This window comes from Propithecus coquereli, unplaced genomic scaffold, assembly GCF_000956105.1.
Source record: "Propithecus coquereli isolate 6110/MARCELLA unplaced genomic scaffold, Pcoq_1.0 Scaffold8, whole genome shotgun sequence".
NCBI lineage: Eukaryota > Metazoa > Chordata > Mammalia > Primates > Indriidae > Propithecus > Propithecus coquereli.
The window spans coordinates 2,806,239-2,819,528 of NW_012154173.1; the positions used below are offsets into that span (position 1 = coordinate 2,806,239).

At 42.0% G+C, this 13,290-nt stretch overlaps 1 protein-coding gene across 1 annotated transcript in view; it reads right to left on the minus strand.

The window, feature by feature from the left end:
* STMN2 (stathmin 2) overlaps positions 1-11,808 on the minus strand; it is a 51,634-nt gene extending 39,826 nt beyond the window's left edge. Inside the window, exon 1 of the mRNA XM_012663154.1 lies at positions 11,408-11,808. Coding sequence (XP_012518608.1) covers positions 11,408-11,426 — 19 coding nt within the window. The 5' untranslated portion in view covers positions 11,427-11,808. The remainder of the gene's footprint in view (positions 1-11,407) is intronic.
* Between the last annotated feature and the right edge of the window lie 1,482 nt (positions 11,809-13,290).

The following is a 13,290-nucleotide window of genomic DNA, read 5'->3' on the forward strand; positions in this document are numbered from 1 at the left end:
TTAATCATTCATCTATGGGGTCCGGGAAAGGGGTTAATATTAATAGTTTTGATTACCAAATGCTTAATATTCAATTACTTACTCAATCCTCATAACAACTATGTGATTTAGGTATTATTTTCCCATTTCATAAGTGAGAAATTGGAGTATAGACATGTTGAATAATTTCCTCAAAGATGCTCAGGTGGTGAATAATGGAGCAGGGTTCAAAACCATGCCCATGTGGTACCCACACCCACCTCTAATCCACTAGAGCCCTCTCTTACCCAGTACAGAACAGTTCCTGACGTAAGCATTTTTGGGGGGAACTTCCAGGACTACTTTGTGATTTTCACAGGATTTAGCATTCTTTTGAGTTTCATGACAAGCTGATTTTTCCTATTACACAGAGCTTTACTCTTCTTCTTTTTTTGAGACAGGGTCTCATTCTGTCACCCATGCCAGAGTGCGGTGGCATCATCATAGCTCATTGCAACCTCAAACTCCTGGGCTCAAGCAATCCTCCTGCCTCACCCTCCCTATTAGCTGGGACTACAGGCATGAGCCACCATGCCTGGCATTTTTCTGTTTTTTGTAGAGACGGAGTCTCGCTTTTGCTCAGGCTGGTTTCCAACTCCTGGCCTCAAGTAATCCTCCCACCTCGGCCTCCCGAAGCACTAGGATTACAGGTGTGAGCCACTGCGCATGGCCCTACACTTCTGTTTTAATTTTGAAGGCAGCTTTAAGCCGAATTTTAACATGCTTTAACATTTGGGTGTGGGCTGCTTTTTCCAAGCAGGGCTTGCTTGTGTAGTCTCAGGGAGGCAGACTCAGAGGGTAGAGAGTATCAAGATGTTGCCTGCAAGGGGCAGATATGGGACCAGAAGCAAAGTGAGTACTGAGTCTTATTTCTGGCTTGTCAATCCTCTCACATTTTCTGGGTCTACTTGCTGGAGTTCTCCTGTTTTTGGAGATGCTCTAAGCTTGGTGGCTGCCATCTTGGGCTATCACTCACCACCCTTCCCTTAAAGCAGGTTGGGTTGGGGAAAAGTTGGGTGGGGAATGACTGCAATAAAACTTTGGTAAGTTAATTGCTTCTTCTGAGCTAATCTTCATTTATGAAGAAGAAGAATCTTCTTCTTTAGAAAGAAGGACCTATTTAGGAAATAATCTTAAATATCTATCTACAGAAGGCTGGCCAGGTGGGTTCTAATCATAAGCCTTGCAAAATGTCAGACGCTGTTATCTGAGGGATTCCACCAACATTTTATCTCACTTTTCATTATTTAGGAAGTATTTTTCAAAAAGCAAAGGGCTCAGTTTCTCACTATGCTCCTTATTCTAAATGCATACACACTGGTAGCTCATAAACAAAATATCCACAGTTATATCTAATGACAATCAACTCTTCGCATTTGTATAGTACTTGAGAGACACTAATCACTTTCACATTCATTTCCTTGATTCTGACAATGACCCTTTGATAGGAACAAGGCAGTTACTATTGCTATTTTACAGGTGCTGTATTAGAGGTGCAGAGAGGAAAGTCGACCTGACCAAGGTCAGTTTGTGAGAGTCAAGACTAAAACACAGGACTTCGGAATCATGCTCCTGGGCTCTTCCTTCAATGCAGCATGAGCAGCACTGGTGGGAAGGGCAGAGCTGCTGGGAGCTCAGGCTCTCCGTTCTCTTCAGTCCATGTGGCAGAGTTAGGGGAGATCACTCTTACACCAGAGGGCCAGGCTCCCTGGCCTGCTGCTCTGGGCACCCCACTGGTCACTGCTGTTAGGTTTACTGCAAACGTGGTCCTGAACCAGCTGCATCAGCACCACCAGGGAGCTTGTTAGAAACACAAGCTCACAGGGCCATTTCAGAGCCATAGAATGAGAACGTCTGGGGGTGGGTCCTAGTGGCTCAAGTGCTGCTGATGCTCAGGGAAATGTGAGAAGCATTCTAACTAGAGACTTCTCTGGCTGAATCAGTTGATAGAGAGATCAGCTAAATATTTAAATTTTGCAGCCTTTTGGTGGATTTTAGTATTTTTCCTAATTGATGTTATTAGCATATTATTATGTACTGTCTTGTAATAATTGTAGGATAGTATAATAAAATTGTTAAAATGGTAAAGCCTTCTATAGTTATAAATTACCATTATTGCTATTCAATTTTTTGGTATGTACAGAATCTTGTTTTCTTCAAAGACTAAATTCCCCAAGGGTGAGGACCATGTTTACTTATATTTTCATAATACCTAGCATAGGCTTCAGAACAGAGTTGGTTCTCAAATCTGTTTTACTTTAGTTAGTGACATTAATTATTAATTACTTCGGACTGGAAACAAATATGTTTAATGTGTGGCTTTCCTCACTGTGCACGTTTGATTACAGGACAGTGCAGTGAGTGCTAAACCTTATTTGTGTGTGTGTGTGTATGTGTGTGTGTGTATGAGACAATATATAATATTTATTTATTATTATATAAATATTATAGACTAGAAAGATAATATATGCAACTTTATTATATATAAAACATATTTTCTTTATTATATATAACATATATGTAATATATATTAGACCTGTGTTCTGACCCTGGCCCTGAAGCTTAGCTTACCACATATAAACTTGACTTGAGTAAATGTTTTGAGCTTAAATTTAGTCATCTTTAAATAATGTAACTCATATACTGTGCCCATCTCACACGAATTATATTAAAAAAGATGAAGCAGGTGAATGTTTTCTAAAAGCAAGGTTCTATATAGATAGATCATACTATATAAGTTTTTTTTTGAGCATTTTTCAGTCTTCTATGCTTATGTGATTTTTTTTTTTTTACTGTAAAAGGGAAAAGTCCATCAGAAATAGAATGAAAAGATGATAATCTTTAAAGTGACAGGAGTGCAGGATTATGTAAACTGTCATCAAAAGACTAGACTTGACTTGGGTAATTTTTTATGTTTGAACATAACTCTATCCTCACAGTGCCTTGTTCAACTGCCTGAGATGATTGGTATGCCTTCCCATTAGTCTGGAAGCGATAACAGTGCCATCTTGATGGGATTTTCTGGTCTCAGTTTTGTAGCAGTCAGTATATTATAAATTAGGTTTTTTCTTTTTTTTCCACGGGAGTTAGGTTGCTACTCACTAGGAAGCCCCAACTGGAAAACTGTTATTAGGTTTACTGTGAGCAGTTTTGTTAAATGGAAATTAAACTTTATGGCTGCATTTCATAGGAAAAAAAAATCAAACGAGGGAGTAGAAGGCCAATAAAGATTTAATTTACATTTTAAAACACTCTCTTATAAAAGTCTAGGTTTAGATAAACTTCATTCAAGTCTCTTTATCCTGATACAAAGACATACAACTGAAAGATGGACAAATTCATATTACTGATGATGTATTGTTATGCTATGTACTGGTACTAATGGATAATGCACAGACTCCAATAACCAAATGAGTACTCTTGCAGGCATGGCTTTACAATCTTGGTAAAAAAAAAATAAAAATCAGTCCTAGGCAATTTTATTGCTCTATAAAAATAAATTATTTTTAATGTGCTACATGAGAGAACTGTAGTTATCTATTTCTTGTCATAAAAATAAATCTTGAAACCTATAATTTTTCAGAGTATTAAATATTTTACTCTGGAGGTCAACAACATTACAAGTGAGAAAAAACTTAAAATGTTTTTGCTACGGTTTTATAGCGTAATGTGTGGCTCCTTCTCTTAAGTACAATTCCTGGAGAAGCTATATTTCCAGATGACTAGTGAAGTGATTGCTGAAATGCATTAATTAACCTTTACATTCACATAAAAGTGTTTTGTGAGAACAAATGTACACAAAATGTTATCTTTAATCATGACTAATAAAAATGGTTATTATAAACACAGGTTTTACTACTGCAAATGTCTCCTTGACAAATGACAGGGACTGATTCCTTTATTAAAAGATAATTAAAAATGTTTCACAAGGGATTCCGAGGCTTCCCACAGATCTCTCCTTTCTGCCTGCTTTTGAGGTAATAAGATGAAGAGAATCTTGAAGTAATATCTAATAGTTATATTAAATGTGGATGCCTAAGCTGTTTCTCTCTTTTAGCTCTAAATTTACTTCATAAAACAAAAAATTAAATATCTAGGGTATATGGAAGGAGTAAAGGATACATTTTGAAATGTGTTAACCGGGATGAGACCGATGAGATTAAGTCCACATTTTTTTTCCAGAACTGGTACCACATAGTGTGCGCACATCGGGCGTGGCTGCGGTGCTGAGCCCGCAGAAAGCCAGGTATTTCATATATTACAGCTCCTGAAGTTTTATAGCTCTCTTTCCTCCAAAGCCTAAATCATGGCAATTATTTTAATAAGCCCCAGTTTAGCTATTAAAACTAGTCATCACTTTCAAGGTATTTTCTCCTCAAGTTGAGTCTGTATCCGGAAAGGACAAGACCATCTCAGGCCAGTTAAACAAAATGGTGGTATCACAGGTTTGACCTTCACAGTGGGAACACCTTTGACAGGAAGTGGATATAAGGCTAGCAGGAATTGGTTGAAGATACAGATACTGTAGTCAGATGGCCTGGGACCAAATTCTAGATCTGACTGTGTGACCTCGGGCAAGTCACTTCACCTTTCTGTGCCTCAGTTTCCTCATCTGTAATAGAGTCTACTTCTTGGGATTCTTAGATGATTAACGTAGTTAAGTGCGTAAAGTGCTTAGAACAGTGCCTTACGGGTTATATGTGCTATAGAAGGATTACAATCAGTCAACAAAAGTCACATCTTACAGAGAATCTGAAATCTATGTCTATGCCAGAGAAATGATTGTTGAAAGAAAACAGCATTGCAGGAAAATTATTGATTATAGGAGGTAGTTAGGAAGACTTTTTGGTTCAGGGTCTTCAAGTTTAGATTTCTGTCGTCTCTAAATGAGAGTGCATACATAGCCACGCCAGACTGCCAGTACGAAACGTTTAAAGTACACACCACTTTTGGTAATGCTGAGTATGCCTTCTTTTCTTTTAATGTACCAGGAATATTGCAGAAACTAAAGGTTTCCCGGCTTCTGAGAGACTTTGACCTGAATAGTTAAAAACAGCAACAAGAGCAATAACAAAGGAATGGCTCAACCTTGGGACTCAATCCAACTTCAGGTTGAATAACAGTATATTCTACCAACTCTGTGGCCGGTTTATTTGGGATCATGTTTTTAGTGCCCAATTTCGAAAATATTGTATTTCTAATTTGAGACATTTCATTTATAATATCGTCTTTGTGGGATGACATTTCCAGAAATGTGGTGATGTTTGCATGGTCAGCCACTGACCATAGGAGAACTGACATATGATATCTTTGATGCTATTTCCTGAAGAACCATTTTTTCCCTCTAGGTTGACTTTCTTAGAAAGCTAGAATTGAATAACCAAGACTGTTTATTGGCTTAAGTAAACCAAAAATCCATGCATAATCTGTTATCAAATACACAGCCATAGTCAATAAATTCTTAACAATTTTCTTCTGTGGTATCCAGAAGACATACTCTGTTAAAATAATGTGGTAAGTAATAAGTATAGGATATATTGAGACAACAATCCTGTTTTAATTTCTTCAATATGTAGAGTATTTGTGGTGAATTAGCTGTATGGTAAATGAGGTTACAAACTTTTGCATATTATCCCACATCCAAAAGGTTCTAGGTTGAACTTTTTGTTCTGTGCATTGTCAGTGACAGTAAACTGGCATTACTGATTTATCATCCTTCTCAACTGTGCCACAAGCCACATTCATTTCCTCTTAGACAGACACACACATACACACACATCTCAGACACAGAGTCAAAATCTCATTTTTCACATTTCTCTTGAAGGTCTTTTGCCGAGTTCTGCAATTTGAATATAATTTCAAAAATCCAATTAAGAGAGAGCGATGGTACAGAAAACATAGTTCCCAGACGAATAAAATCCCTAAGCATATGAGTTTGAAAGTGAAATATTTTGTAAAGACTGCCATTGTTTTAAAGATGTTAAGACATAATATCAGAGCACATTATGAGGGGTGCATATATATCATAGCTTTATATTTCTAAAACTGGTGTGTTTGGTGGTCAGAATTAGCATCATCTGGGAGTTTGTTAGGAATGCAGAATGTCTGGCCTCATAATTCAGATCTACTGAATCAGAGTCTGCATTTTAATGAAAATCACAGGTAATTCATATGCACATTAAGGTCTAAGGAACACAGTAACATGGCACTATTAATATTTTACAGATGGATTATAGTTACATAAAATAGGAAAAAAAAATCCACTTTTGATGATCCTAAAAATTAGTTAATGCTTATCTGTTTCTTTTTGCGTCATTAAAATTAACATCAATTTTCTACTAAACTAATGAAACTATTACAGGGAGGTGCTCAATAATTGTCGAGGGCTGATAAAACGTTTGAAATCACATTAGATTTAGTTTAAAAAGGTTTCTTTAAGTGGAAAAGAAAAATAGAAGATGGGAAAAAATAGTAACAGCCTGTCTTTGGTATACCTCCTCAGTATCACATTGTATCTGCCTGTTTTACCTACTAACCTGCAGGTTCTCTGCATGTGGGCACTCTGACATTCAGGTGTGTCCTAGACATGGGGCACATTTCAAATAAATGAATAAGTAAACAATGTTTTTGTTTAATTTATTCTTATATTTAAACCTTGAAACATTCTGTTCCTAAATAATTTTACTGTTGCTACTGACATTTTTATATTATTTGTCCACTATAAAACCCCAGAAGTAACATAAATGATATTATAATAACAATGTAATGAAATGGGAAAGTAAAATCATAAGGGAATAATTAATCGGGGCTTTCCAGATCATGATCACTCATTTCATTTTAGCTCCTTGAAAAACTGCATAAACTATTTTCATCTACTAGGGTAAAGGATGGCATAACTTACTGAATAAACAATTGAATATTCCTGATTTTAAAAAGGATTTTATTAAAGAACTAATATTTGGAAGTAGGTTTAAAAAAAAATCATCTACTTCCTTAGAGAACTTGATCGCCCTCTAGTGGGGTAAAAAGTTAATGCAGACTCCAAGGTTTTCCAATTGAGAACCAAGAAAGAGAACCAGCCTAGGTTCCGGGAACATCTGGGTCACCACCGGCTAATTCAGTATTTTTTTGGTCTGGCTAATTTCTTCAATGTTTCATATAAAGTCACAGATCTTGTGACAATAGAATAATGTGTATTTTTCCACGACCAAAAATGAAATTGGTGTGAGCTGGGGTTAGCTGTCAGCAGCTTGGGGTGGCCACGCCCAGGGGCAGGTTTTTGCTCTGAAGCCAGCTTCATCCAGTCTTGCATGAGCCGTGAGCTACTAGGGTGGCATGAACATACAATCCGTCCTACTCAGTTGGAGTAGAAAATAATGGTGATTGATAAATCAGGAATTTTCCTAAAGATGGTCTGGCTTTATCAATGACAAAATCTTCCATTCAATATGTAATTGATTCATCTTCCATTTCGTTTTTAGTAATACAGATTTAATTTAAAAATTCTGTTTGACAGCTGCTACTAGATATTCACAGAATTAAGTAACTATTTGTTACTTCCTAAAGTATAGGAAGGAAGATTTATTGTATGAATGAGCTTTATGGCTCTCCGAGAGGACATTTTCTGAATCTGAGTAAAATGTAGACTTGTGTAGCATTTTTATCACTGAGAATGAGCAATTTGATGGAAGTCATATTGTGCCAAATGATCAAATGCTTATTCCAGAATTTATTGATTGGTAATTTAAAAATTAAAACCCAAAAATAATTAAAACTTTTGCAACAAATAAAACCTTCCTGAAAATATCAATGAAGCAACAGCTCTTACAATAAAAATACTCCTTTCTCCCTTAGAACAGAATAATTTACTATAAATCTGTAAGTCACATGGAAAAACCACTGTGGATTTTGACTAAACAATGTTCTAGATTTTAATATTACAAGTCATCCAATCTTAATTATCCTTTTAAAATATACTTTCTTTTAGAGAATTTTAACATGAATAGATAAACATCACCAGGTCTATTAATTGATACTATCATCCTAGCTACCTGCAACGTGCTACACTGGGTCACACAGCATTTACTGTAGGCTCAGCTCACCTGGTGAACTAAACGTATGAGATTAATTGATAAACTGCTATTTCTCTTTCAATTTTATCCTGAGATCCTGAACAAATACCCAGCTTTTCACTTGTAGTTATTTATATGTCCATTTAGAAGGTGCCCACTTCATTAGAGGAAATAATGGGGAATATTATATGCAACTAGTACAATCATCCTGTATACAATAACTGTTTAATGAATCAGAAGAAAGCACACGCCCTGATGATTAATTGATTATACTTTGCAATTGGAATGATCTCCAAATCTATTATTTTCATATTGCAGAGGTAGTCCTTCTTTTCATAATTTGGAAATGCAGTTTAACTATGGCCAGAAAGGATCCTGGCATTTGTCATATTTAGGGTGGGATTTTTATTGGGATGGCGGCTACCATTTCACGACCCGTGTTGCTGTGTAGAATTTAGATTGTGTCAACAATCAGCAATTGGAAGAACAGTTTAGGGGGAAAAAACAGTTAAAATTTTGTACATAATCTATATTTATATGTTTGTAGATGTAACTTTATGCTGAAGATCGTAACATCTCACTTATATATGTAGATTTTCACTCATTGCAGCCACAATCTCTGCGGAGAATTTTCCAGCAATCGCTGGCACACAAACACTCCCTTTAGCAAGCACCTGCACATGTATCCCAGCCACATGAACATACACAATCCCGGCAGGAAGCGAAATATATTTGCTTTATAATTTAAATGAACCACCAGAGACAAAATTTCCATTTTTGAGAGGCAGGCGGCGAGGGGGATTAGGACGAAGAAAAGTGAGTGCAACAAGGGTTAATCCTTAACCAAAGCAATACACGTCCCTTTTGAACAAATGGGAACAAATAAGGCCACTGAGTCATGAAATAATAATAATGATGATTTGAAATGATCATACTGATGACGATGAGTTTGTAGCTGCCCTTTCGCAGCAGAATCCTTTTGGTAGGGCTGCAGAACGCCTAGCGAGATCCACCCCCGCCTCCCATTCTCAGACGCTTTCTGGACTTGCGGGTGAAACGCGAATTGTGGGAAGCCGGGGTAGCTCAGGACACTGCGCAGAAAGCCGTCTCCCCGGCGGCACCCGCGGGGGCCAGCGCCCAGCTCCAGGGAGGAGAGCACAGGGCGCGGCGCTGGGCTCTGCAGGGCTGGCTGCGCTCCACGCGCCCAGTCGCCACGTGCGCCCCCATCCGGCCAGCGCTGGCGGCTCTGGGGCCCCGCTGGGAGGGGCGGGGCCAAGCCGCGCCCCACTGGAGGAGAGAGGGTCCCTGCTAGGGAGCCCCTCCGCAGGGTCTCCATTCTGGGGAACCAGAGAGAACAGAGGGTGGGCCGCGGGCTTGGGCTGGGGAAAAATGGTCCCGAGCTCCGCGGGCCGTAGGTGGGCGAGAAGAGAGAGCCCTCCCTGCACCCCAGAGAAGGGGTCACCTCTGCGGTCTCGCGGCCGGGCGGGGTGGGGCCGCGCCTTTGTGCTGCGGGGCGGGGCTCAAGCCAGCTTTTCTGCAAAGCCACACACTGGGCTGGGAGGGGCTCGGCGACCGGACTGACAGCCGCGCCGGGTGTCCGCGCACACGGAGGGGTGCCCGGAGCCGTTCGGGACTGCGGGGCTGGGAAAAGAGGTTCCAGGACCGCAGACCACTCAACGGCCCCTCCCATAACCTCCTTCCCGGCCAGTCTCGGGGCCGTGGTCTTCCCAGTTCTGCAGGGAGGGTGGGGCAGGGCGGGGCCGTTCAGATAGAGCCCTTTCGCCAGCTCTTCCCCTTCTCTGCGTCCGGCACGGGGCCCCGGGGGAGGGGTGCTGCCAGCGCCAGTGGATTCCGGGCCCCTCCCTGCCCGTCCGCCGCAGAGCCGCCGAAAGCTGGCACCTTGGAACACTCCAGGAGAGGCGCCAGACCGACTGGGGATGAAGGCCCTGAATCAAGAATCTTGTTCGGTCTCTTTGACTCTACTATCTCTCTGTCTCTCCGACATAGGTTAAGCTCTGTGAAATTGTCAATATTTGGCCCTGTCCGACCCACAAAACGGGAATTTCACGTGGCTTAACTTAAAACCTTGACCTCCTTTTGCTTTATATCACATGTCTTTATCTGTATTATTATATATACACATAACTAGGTTCCAGAAGCTTTTCCCAAAAAACGATCAAAGGAGTTCAAAGACGCCTGTATCCGTGTCTACGTCTAAGCATCCTATGTAATGTGGTTCTGAAAAGAAAAATGTTAACCCACTTTTCCCACCTCTCTCTAAAACAGAACAATGAGGCCAGGGTGCGCAGGGCGGGGTCAGTGGACAGGTCTCTCCTGGAAGCCGAGGCCGGGAGTCAGGAGCGCAGGGCGTGGCGCTGCTGTCCCCGCAGGGCTGGGCCCCGGGTGTCATGCTGCGCTCCCCACCCGACCCCCTAGCGCTGGAAGACGCAGCACCAGGCGGGGGGCGGAGCGGCGCGGTTCCGCACAGGGTGGGGCTGTCCGCATTGTGCGCCCAGCGCTGCAGGTGCCTCCCCGCACCCCCTACCCCCGGGACCGCCGGTCCGCACACAAAGAAACCCCACCCCAGCGCCTTCGCCGCTGTCCCTCCACCCCTCCCCGTCGCGCGCTTCCCCGCCCCTGCAGCTGCCCACCCGCGCCCTCCCCGCCCTGCGCGACTTCCTCCCTTCCTTCCCCTCCCTTTCCCTAAAACAAAGGAGCAGAGGTCCCACTCGCCCCCACCCCCCGCCTTACCTCCCGCACCGCGCCCAGGACTAGCGGGTTCTCCGACCAGACAATACCGTAAAATGTATTCTTCCCCTCAACCCCCGCATCGTCTCCACCCATCTTTCAAACAGCCTAGATGGGACCACTTTGACTTTGTATTTTTCTTTTTCCTTTCTCCCAACCTCTCCCTTCTCCTTCCCCATTTTCTTTTTAAACTAGAGAAAAAATAAAGGTCGTTAGAAAGCACTTTTCAAAATGTCCCTTAGCCCCATTTAAGGCAAACAGTTAAGGTAGCTCCCTCCCCTCACGATTGAGCCCTAATTTGAAATATATATTAAAAAATAAATTTCCAACCCATGGGAGGGCAACTTACCTGCTTCTATCTTTTAAAAGAAATTCTTTGCTTTAGATTTCCAAGGACCCCCTTTCTGCCCTCCCACCTCCCACAGAGCTGCCTCTGTCCTTTCTGGTCCTGTATACCATTAATGTCTTTTTCTTTATAAAATATCTCAGAATGCCCTCAGAGCTCTAAGAGAGAAGGTGCGAGGTGGGCTCCAGGTAGAGCCGACGGAGAGCCAGGCGCGATGCCTTACCCATTGCTGTTTTAGCCATTGTAGGGATGTGCAGATGCTGAGCGGTGGCGAAGGCGAAGGGTCCGGCTACAGCAGCGGAGAGAGCGAGAGAGAAGACTGAATAAGGCACTGAGTCTGCAGAGTGGGACCGTGCTAGAGAAAGAGCAAGAGGCAGGAGCCCATGAATAATTATCACTCAGAAGCTCAAGCAGATTGGCTCCCAAGGTCCCCTGACATGACTCCCACAGAGTCAGAATCTCCAAGCATTAAATATTGATCGGCCAATGGTGCTGGAGTACAAAGTACCAGAATGCAGTTTGAAATGGAAATCAGTCCTTCGCAGGCGGCTCCCCCCCATTTTGGGGGCCTGATAGTACAGTCCAAGTAGCGTGGAGCCTTAGCCCTGAAGCCTCCTAGGAGCTAAGAACTGGGCTGTGCCTACCTGGGAGCCAGTAGGCTTGACTTTGTTCACACGTTTCATTGCACAATTCAGCGGAAAAGGACTCAGAGACCTGAGAAGTCCTCGCAAGTACTGCCTGTTGGAAAATTCTGTTTAAACACTGTGCTTTTACTTTTTCATGATTTCTCTTTCACCTTTGGCACAGGCCTTGGTAGATTCTAGTCTCCCAGGGCTACCCCATGTCTGGCTGTGATGGCAGCTTAGAGAGCAGACTTGCATTATTGTCCTTTATCTTCTATCACAGTTGGACTTAAGTGTCTCTGAACTCTTGAAGGTCTCTCAGGAGAGGGAGGCCTAGTGTTTTCTCCCCCAGGCACAGAGGAAGGGGAGAAAAGCATTCCTGCCTGCTGCTCAGGAATAGGAATGGTAATTATGGTCCACCTGGGGAGCTGGTAGAAGAGGATGAAAATTTAGCCTCTGGTGCCTGTGTCCTGTCCATCTGGTAACAGGGCAGAACCCCTTAGTTGGCTCGTTTAGGCATTGGGGTGAATGCCATGCTGCCCCAGAAGTGTAGGATTACACAGATTGAAGCCTTAGTGACCTTTTCAGGGCTCTAAGGAGAATCCTTTACATTGAAAACTTAGAAGAGATGCAGGGCGAGGTCTGGAGCATGATTTTTCTGAGATCCAGAGAGACTCCAGTAATCTGGGCCTAGGAAAGATGTGTTCAAGTGTCAGACTGAGCAATGTGGTATGTGAGGATCTTTGAAACTGGTTGCAAAAAGTGCAAACAAAGTATTCCTTAATTCATTCCTTCCTACTTAACATATATTAGTCTTTAATTCATTCTCTCACCGGACTCAAATATTTATTGAACATTTACCATGTGCACAGCTCCGAGGATACAGCAATGAGGAAAAGTTAGGACTTGCTGTCACAGAGTTGTTTTTTTATGGGGGGGAGAGAGTCTCGCTCTGTCACCCAGGCTAGAGTGCAGTGGCATCATCATAGCTCACTGCAACCTCAAACTCCTGGGCTCAAGTGACCTTCCTGCCTCACCCTCCCAATTAGCTAGGACTACAGGTGCGTGTCACCATGCCTGGCTAATTTTTCTTTTCTTTTCTTTTCTTTTTGTTTTGTAGGGATGGGCTCTCACTCTTGCTCAGGCTGGTCTCTCCTGGCCTCAAGCAATCCTCCTGCCTCAGCCTCCCAAAGTGTCAGGATTACAGGCGTGAGCCACGACGCCTGACCTCACAGAGCTTTTAATCGCTGTTAATGAAACACTTCTGAGACTTCATGGAACCAGTTTAAATCCATGCAGACATTATGGTTTTAATATTAAAAAAATAAGCAAAAAATTGCTAATTCCACTGTATTTGAAAACTGAAAGAATAGCACATTGTTGCAATCATGAACATGTATAAAACTCTGACAAGTTTTTAATTTCATAGAAATGATTGGGATTTTTCTCATTAGTAAAATAAGTTCTTAGAAGCTTTCTATCA